General features: G+C 42.1%; 1 protein-coding gene across 4 annotated transcripts in view; it reads right to left on the bottom strand.

Annotated features, from left to right (window-relative positions):
• LOC140209706 (EGF-like repeat and discoidin I-like domain-containing protein 3) overlaps nucleotides 1–7,528 on the bottom strand; it is a 125,408-nt gene extending 117,880 nt beyond the window's left edge. Inside the window, exon 1 of one of the 4 annotated variants that reach the window (XM_072278113.1) lies at nucleotides 7,301–7,528. In XM_072278113.1, the coding sequence (XP_072134214.1) occupies nucleotides 7,301–7,358 (58 nt within the window). In that variant the 5' untranslated portion in view covers nucleotides 7,359–7,528. The remainder of the gene's footprint in view (nucleotides 1–7,300) is intronic. The other 3 variants (XM_072278114.1, XM_072278115.1, XM_072278116.1) reach the window with 3 other exon arrangements.
• Between the last annotated feature and the right edge of the window lie 1,667 nt (nucleotides 7,529–9,195).

The raw sequence follows: 9,195 nt of genomic DNA on the forward strand, positions 1-9,195 counted from the left end.
GTCTGTGTGGGGCGCCACTCCTCGCACAGACACTAGAACAATGTGTGGTTAAGTGCCTTGCTCAAGGACACAAACACGCTGCCACAGCTGAGGCTCGAACTAGCGACCTTCAGATCACTAGACGAACGCCTTAACCACTTGGCCACATGCCCAACTAACCTGAAGGATAGTAACTGTTCCTAAACCTGATAGCGCGGGACCCAAGGCTCCTCTACATCCTGCCCAAAGAATAATAACTTCCTAAACCTGATGGTGTGGGACATCAAGGCCGATTTATACTTCTGCGTCAAATGGACGCCGTGGCCTTTGCCGTTGTGAGCTTTATACTTGTGCGTTGGTGTGTCCGCGTCGCTCTGCAATTCGGGCACGTCGCGCATGCGCACACACCTGCCCGTGCAAGGCTTCATGGTCATGATAGTCTTTCTCAGGGTAAACAAGTTTAAAGTGAGCGTCCTTTTTCGTAAAAGCAAAATGTGTCCTCCATAATTCCGGAGGTCTGTAAAGCTTTATGGAAATCTTTGCAGCCAGAGTTCCTTCCCTGCCCTTCAGTCGCCCAATGGGAAGCTATTGCAGCATAGGAGGAAATGCGATGCTACCAAGCGGACCAATCACAGCTGTTGCGGTCTGCGTTGCCGCGACGCGTAGTTACGTTTTGGGAGAGATGCGCGTCAGGCTACGGTGTAGGGATCCATGTAGGCGCTGCGTAGGGTTCGCAGCGACGCCGTACCTACGGCGTCGATTTGACGCAGAAGTATAAGTCAGCCTTAAGGCTCCTGTACATCCTGCCCAAAGGATAATAACTTCCTAAATCTGGTGGTGCGGGACCTAAGGCTCCTGTACATCCTGCCTAATGGCAACAGCAAAAAGAGTGCATGGCCTGGATGGTGGGGGGACTTTCATGATAGACACTGCTTTCTTGTGGCAACGCCCCACGTAAATGTGTTCCACGGTGGGGAGAGCTTTGCCCGTGATGGACTGCGCTGTGTCCAACGCTTCCTGTAAACTTTTCCATTCCAGGTCTTGAGCAACCAGTCAGTTTTCTCTCCTCTTTGCATCCATAGAAGTTTGTCAAAACTATAGATGACATGCCAAATCTACACATACTGAGAAAGTAGAGGCTGCTGTGCCTTCTTTGTTATGGCACTTGCGTGTTGGTCCCAAGACAGATCCTCTGATAGGATAATGCCAAGGAATTTGAAGTTACTGATTCTGTTTAAAGTTACTGACCCTGCTGCAGTGTCTGTTATACACTGAGCAACGTTTCAGCTTGAACTTTTCAGGTGAAGTCCATTTACCTCTACTGTGCCGGGTGAGGAATCATCACAGCATTGGAGCTCATAATTCAATCTAAACACCACAATCCAGTTTTAAGGTCGGAGAAATGCTACAGGAGCTGTAACCCTTCAGGTTAATCCAGTGATTCTGTTCTGGTGCTGTCAGAAATCCCTTGAAAGTATTCCAAATCCAAGAGCACTATCTCCTGCTGCCTTGGCGATTACCACTGTCCATAAATGCATACAGATATGTCAAATATTCCTTGTTGGTCTGTGTAATTACAAACTGTGCAGGGGCAGATTTTAGCAAGACTTCAGAATAAATCACTTTATAGGAAGCAGATCTGTGCAAATTCACACACCCGACACATGTAAGATTTTTTTTAATCCTCAAGATTAAAATCCCCATTCCCACTCTTGTCATTACCTACTTGTCTTTATAAGTGAATAAAGATTAGCTTTATTTGTCACACATTAAAGCGTACAGTGGAATGTATAATTTGCTTCAAATCAAATCAGCCCGCAAGTGTTGTCACACTTCTAGCACCAACGTAGCATGTCCACAATTTACTAACTCTAACTATACATTTTTGGAATGTGGGAGGAAACAGGAGCACCCAAAGGAAACCCACATGGTCTCGGGGAGAATGTACAATCTCCTTACAGACAGCAGCAGGTATTGAACCAAGATCTTACAGTTTTGAACTGTAAAGTGATGCCCTGGCCTCATAAAGTTTCTCTAATGCCCTATGTTTTTAGTCCCTAAAGAACTTGACAATACCAGAGAATCCGAAACAACAAATATAACAGAATCTTAGACTAGCTTCCTGTCAATGCAACCCAGGAGAAACGTGGTCAGCATCTTTGTATCCAATGCTCCACAACACACTGCGGAATAGCACAGCCTGCTGCATAATGTTTTACAACCCGAGACTGAAGGGAAGGGAAACATCTCTGCAACTAATGCAAAATTGGAATTGCGCTGGAAATACTCAGCAGATCAAGCAGTATCGGTGGAGAGAATAAGTTATAGAGACAAAAGAGACTGCAGCTGCTGGAATATGGGGCAACAATCAAGATGCTGGAGACACCTCAGTGGGTCAGGCAACATCTTTAGTAAAAGGCAGTAAAAATGTTTCAACTAAATGGACATCAACTTGAAATCTTTCCACTTGACAATGTCAGCTCTTGCCTTCTCCAAAGATGCTGCTTGGACTGCTGAATAAAACAAGGTGCTTTTAAATCCAGCTAACATCACTCTCCTGCATGCTTTGAATCACACAAACCAGCAAGAGGTATTCAGTGTAACTGCCAATTCTTTTATGTCGACTAGTTAATAGTGAAGCCAGCAGAAGACCTTCACCCTAACCTTCGAATAATTCCAATGGAAGTTTGACAAGACCATTAGAATCTTCTGCTTTTATTTCAGATTTCCAGCAATATTTTCCTTCGGTGACTGAGTAAGTGGCCTAAATTCACAGATTCATAAACTTTAAGGGAGGCCCAAGTCTCATCTCAGACACCAGGCATCACAAGGAAGTAAATCTTCTTACTTTGATATTTTTTGCTCATTGATGGGAGTGGAAAAGGGGTAGGGAGGGGTGGAGAGGGCCAGTTCTATGAGAGGTACAATATATATGCCCAGATGCCAATGTGGGAACCAGACAGCATCTCTCATTAAAACTGTTTTGAAGTTCTTTTTATCATTATATTTACATTGCAGAGCTATAGGGATACAACTGATGGGTAAGATACAAAATGAATCTCTAAGGGATTTTGCAATGTGTTTATGATTGCAATCAAAATGAGAGAGAATAAAGATTATTGAGTCTTCAATTATTACAAATTACAAGACACTCGGGAGAAGAGTTTCTGCAAAGACTACCTTTGCAGAATATCTAGATGTTTAGATTGGCTTTGAAAATGACTCCAGTGTAGCTTATGGCTTTATTTCATGCCAAGATGAAAGCTGATTTAATTGCTGGGTTTCGGAATGTTTCAGGAACTCTAAATTATGTCTTGAGCTGCAGATTTTGTTCAATCTAACTGGCCACACGTCATCTGTTTGGCAGTACAAATCTTATCAGTTAATGTCCGTCTCCCTTTGAACTTGATTTTGACAGTGCCAGCATATGGTGAAAGCCAAATCCTTGCAAGTTAAAAAAAAAACTTCTGCAGCAAAAATAGAACCAGTCATCCAACTGGTGGCCAGGTTCAATTTTATCATCTGTTCTCTTCATAGCTACTTTTGACAGCATGTTAAAAATCTATTTTTATGCAGTGTTTGCTGATGGCAGGACAGGATTTTCAAGTTTATACATTAAGTTTCCACCTCTATTGTGAAGAACTTCTATAGGTGTGTGGTGAAAAGTGTGCTGACTGGCTGGTATGGGAACACCAATGCCTTTGAGTAGAAAATCCTACAGGAGGTAGTGGATTCGGCCCAATACATCATTGGTAAAATCCTTCCGATCGTTGACCATATCTACATGAAACGCTGTCGTAGGAAAGCAGCATCCATCATCAAAAATGCTCACCACCCAGGCAAAGCTCTTTTCTCCCGGCTGGCATCAGGTGGAAGGTACAGGTGCCTCAGGATTTGCACCACTGGTTCAAGAACGGGTACTACCCCTCAGCAATCAGGCTCTTAACAAAAGGGGATAGCTACACTAACTTAAGGACTCATTTAAGAACGCTGTTATATTGTTATTTCATGCTCATTATTTATTGCTACTTATTTGTGTATTTGCACATTTTGTTTACAATAGTTTACAGTCCCTGATGTTTACAGTTTAAAGTTACTGTTCTAAAGATTTGCTAAGTACGCCCATGGAAAAAACAAACTCAGGGCTGTATGTCGTGACATGTGCGTACCCTGATAATAAATTACACATTGAACTTTAGATTCAGGGGAAATTGGGCACCTCTTCACAGTACCAAAGTAACCAACTTAGCCATCTTTTTGACTCCAATTGAAACAGGTCTCATGGGTGCCCGTAATCCTGCCACCTTCTTCATGTGTTTTTTTAAGTATTGGCTACCAGAGTTCAAAGTAAGTTTATTACCAATGTATACATCGCCATACACAACTTAAAGATTCAGTTTCTTGTGGGCATACACAGTAAATCTGAGAAACACAATAGAATCAATGAGACTACACCCAACACAACAAACAGGCTGGAAATACCGTGGAAATTCTCCATTCACTGCACCAAATGCAATGGACACTCCTTTACTTGGGAGTCTACGTCAGACTACCCAAAGTCTACTCAAAAAAAAAATTCCTGAAATCTAGTTGAATCATCGAGCAAAACCTGTTGGATCAGTTTTCCAGATGTTTCTCATATTGTTACCGTATTAATGCATATTGCTCCCATTCACAATCACACACAGCTATTTTCTACCAATTGCTATGCTATAATGGTCAAAGGGAGATCCAGATGACTTCAATTTGATGGAGGCTATTCAGCTGAAGCTCCCTTGATGGCCCTGTTGCCTTTTATTTAAACCAAAATAAACCTTATCCATGATAAAAAAAAAACTGCCATGCCTTTTCATTCTTACATTCACAGACAATGTGTTAAGTAGTGTTCTATTACATTTCTTAAAACCAATAGCACTGTTACCAGAGGGTGGAGAATTTGTCAAGTTCACTGCTAAATCATTTGGTATATTTAACGCAAATTTGGAACTGTAGTTCAAAATAATCAGTGTTTGTAAAGCACCCTGGAATATTCCTGAACACCATAAAAAATGATTAACAAGCAAAATTGAATTGCAGACATATTTATTTTTTAGTTAAGGGCCATAGATAGGGTGAATGCTAGGGATGGGGAATCAAGAACTGGAGGGTTGAGGTTCAACATGAGAGGGAAAATGTTTAAAAGGGACCTGAGGGACAATATTTTCCGCAAAAAGCTTCGGAATGAACTGCCAAAAGTCGCTGAGACAGGTACAATAACAACTTTTAAAATATACTTTGACAGGTACGTGAACTGGAAAGGTTTAGGAGGTGATCAGAAAAATGCTGGCAAATGGGACTGGCTGGGATGGGGCACCTTGGTCAGCAGTTCAGCCGAGGGCACTGTTTCTGTGCTGCAAACTCTATGATTATATCTGCAGCGAATAGATATATTTGTTGTTTTCTAGATCGATGACATCCAAGAAGCACACTTTTTGGGGACTGTATGATTTGTATTCTTCATAGAAGCACAGAAACACAGAAAATCTACAGCACAATACAGGCCCTTCGGCCCATAATGCTGTGCCAAACATGTACTTACTTTAGAAATTACCTAGTGTTATCCCTAGGCCTCTGTGTTTCTAAGCTCCATGTACCTATCCAGGAGTCTCTTAAAAGACCATATTGTATCTGCCTCCACCACCATTGCTGGCAGCCCATTCCACGCATTCAGCACTCTCTGCGTAAAAAACTTACCCCGACATCTCCTCTATACCTACTTCCAAGCACCTTAAAACTGTGCCCTCTCGTGATAGCTACTTCAGCCCTGGGAAAAAGCCTCTTGCTACCCACAGGATCAATGCCTCTCATCATCTTATACACCTCTACCAGGTCTTCAATGCTCTCTTCAATCATCCAGAGTGAGAAAGTGCATTCACATCTTTATAACGCCCATTCATAGATAATAGTCACAGTCATAGAAAAGTACAACACAGAAATAGGCCCTTCGGCCCGTCTAGTCCATGCCAAATCATTTAAACTGCTTATTCCCATCTACCTGCACTGGACTATGACATTCCATACCCCTACCATCCATGTACCTACCCAAACTTCTCTTAAATGTTGAAATCCAGCTGGCATGCACGTCTTGCGCTGGCAGTTAGTTCCCCACTCTCACGACTCTCATGTTCCCCTTAAATTTTTCACCTTTCACCCTTAACCCATGACCTGTTTGTAGTCCCACCCAACATCAGTGGAAAAAGCCTGCTTGCATTTACCCTATCTACACCCCTCATAATTTTGTATAACTCTATCAACTGTTCTCTCAATCTTCTACGCCCCAAGAAATAAAGTCCTAACGTACTCAATCTTTCCTTTCAACTCAACCATGATTGAAAGGCGGAGCAGATTCGATGGGCGAATGGTTTAATTCTGCTCATGTGTCTTACGGCCATCACTTCAACACGCCTAGCAATTCGAGTCTGTGTCTCTACTGGTTAACAGTTTTAGACGACCATCCATGTAACATCAAGGTTCCTCATACACGTATCGAGGAGAATGAAACTTACTCAGCATCTCTAACTGAGCCCGATATTGTTTTTATAAAATAGCTCTTCTTTTTAAAGCGCGGGCGAAGGCTTTGATTACTCATGTTTAAAACACAACAATCGTGGAATGTGATTCTCAAAACACCGGAACAATCTACTAAATCCCATGAAGTAAAAACAGACCTGATTCTCACAGTCGCATAATGGGCACTGGTCCTGGCAACAATTTGCAAGGAAGTGAATCATTCCACATGTTCATATTGAGAAATCCCTGATTCATCTCAGTACCCTCCCTCCCAACGAAATAAGAAAACTATATTCCCTTCGGCTGGGTTGCAAAAGGAAACGCCTGTCCATTTTGCATACGGTTTATCCCAACTTTTTTATAGACTGCAAATCCGAATTAGTAGCGGAGATCATAGCAAAGCGGGGAAACATTTGTTTACATCAAGCTGTAAACTAGTTCTTTGTTTTCAGAAACGTCACAAAATAAAATGAAAACTCACAGAGGTGAGTCTCGCCAGGGCTGCATTTTTCAGAGCTTTTTTTGTTATTCGGTTTAGAAATGATCTCATCTCACCGGGCAAAGCTTTCAAAATAAGGGTGTGGAGGATGGGGTGATTTTTTAAATGTATTAATCGCAGTTATTATAATAAAGCGTCCTTTCTCAGGAACGACTAGGGAGTAAAAGGCTTATCTCTTAAACAAATAAGACTCAGTGGAACCTAGAGTAGTTTAAAGAAAAACATATATGCTTCATACTCTCTGTTGAAGTTTAGAAAGATCGGCTCCCTTACCGCTGGATCCCAGGGCGAGAGTGGAACCGATGAACAGGGCGATGCAAAACCTCATCATCTTCCCTGACTTGTCTGTCGGAGACCGTCTTCAAAACTTCTATGGAGCAAGGTGGGGACGGGAGTGGGGGGAGGCTAGAGTTGAGCTGATAGCGCAGTTTACGGGGGCACGTGTCTCTCTGTGTATCCAATTATCGTGCGGAGTTGCGAACATTGTCTCGGGCTCCAGCCCAATGCGTCAAGTGGAGCTCCCAGCGGCTGCTTTCAGGAGGAGGTGTCTTCAGCTAGTGATCCTTCCACTCTCTGTCACTCTCACTCCTTGCACCCTGCACCCTGCCTTGTTTTCCCTAGAAGTCACCTTCAGTCTCTGTGACATGTTATTAAGCCAGTATATATTTAACATAATCCTAAAAGCTGACTTAATTTAAAATAATTACTGTCGTCGACTATTTTTAATCAAATTCTTTTCCCATTACATGGGATTCCAGAATTTTTAAGTCAACGTTTGGGGGATTGTATTCTATAATTACATGAAATTCTCATGCAAAAATGATCTTGAAGATAAGGGATAATCGTTACAGTTCCGGGCCATGGATAATCTTACCATTAATGTAAACTGGTCTTGAACTTGAAATGTAGGATTACTTCAGGGGCCAAAATGCACTTTGCAAAGCACATATTGGCTAATGCAGACAGTAGCAATATACTCTTTGAATAATGTTTGTACCCCACTTAAATAGCAGACTGCGATGCCAGTTGAAAAAACTGTTTCCCCTAGTAACAAAAAGTTACATACCACGTATTTTTTTCAGTCAAAGCTGGGGTGGGGGAGAGGAAGGGGAAGAAATCATGCGCTTAAGTCAAGGAGGAATACTTTTGCAGTCATAATTTCCCATTCTGTTTGTGTTGTCACGTACCAGCTCCAACATGGAAAAGTTGCTCAAATTGCTTTCCTCTTTCTTTGCAAAAGAGACACCTTCCAATTCCATTGGAGGAGTAGCGAATAGACATCAGACACAGCAGAGTCACAGAGAAAGATATAGTACAGAATCAGGCTGTTCAGCCCTCAGAATCCCTGCTGAACACCAAATACCCCTCAATAATAATTCTATATTCGTTTGCTGGTTATGGGCCATGTCATAGGACAAGGGTGACCATGGTCTTTCCATGAACATAATTGTTCTTGGCAAATTTTTCTCAGAAGTGGTTTGCCATAACCTTCTCCTGGGCAGTGTCTTTACAAGACAGGTGACCCCAGCCGTTATCAATACTCTTCAGAGTTTGCCTGCCATGTGTCAGACGTCACATAACCAGGATTTGTGAGATGCACCAGCAACTCATACAACCAACCACCACTGGCTTCACTTGACCCTGATAGGAGGGTTAAGCAGTTGCTACACCTTGCCCAACAGTGACCTGCAGGCTAGCGGAGGGAAGAAGCTTTGGTAGAGATGTATTTCCACCACACGACCCAGAATCCTGCATTAGTCCTTTATTTATTTTCCCCGCACTCCCATCACCTCTGCTCAGATTCTATCCCTCAGTTATACATTGGGGGTAATTCATAATGACCCTATAAGTTCAAAGTTCAAAGTAAATTTGTTATCAACATACATACTGTATATGCCACCATATACAACCTTATGATTCATAATCTTGAAGATATTTGCCGTAAAACTATGAAATACAATAGAATCAATGAAAAACTGCACACAAAGACTGACAAACAACCAATGTGCAAAAGAAGACTACCTGTAAAAATACAGTCAATCAATAAATAGACCCATCAATCTGAGAGCATGAGTTGTAAAGTCCTTGAAAGTGAGTTAATAAGTTTCAGAATTAGTTCACAGCGTGATGGTTGAAGGGTAATAATTGTTTCTGAACCTGGTGGTTTG

Source organism: Mobula birostris, chromosome 14 (genome assembly GCF_030028105.1).
Source record: "Mobula birostris isolate sMobBir1 chromosome 14, sMobBir1.hap1, whole genome shotgun sequence".
Classification (NCBI taxonomy): domain Eukaryota; kingdom Metazoa; phylum Chordata; class Chondrichthyes; order Myliobatiformes; family Myliobatidae; genus Mobula; species Mobula birostris.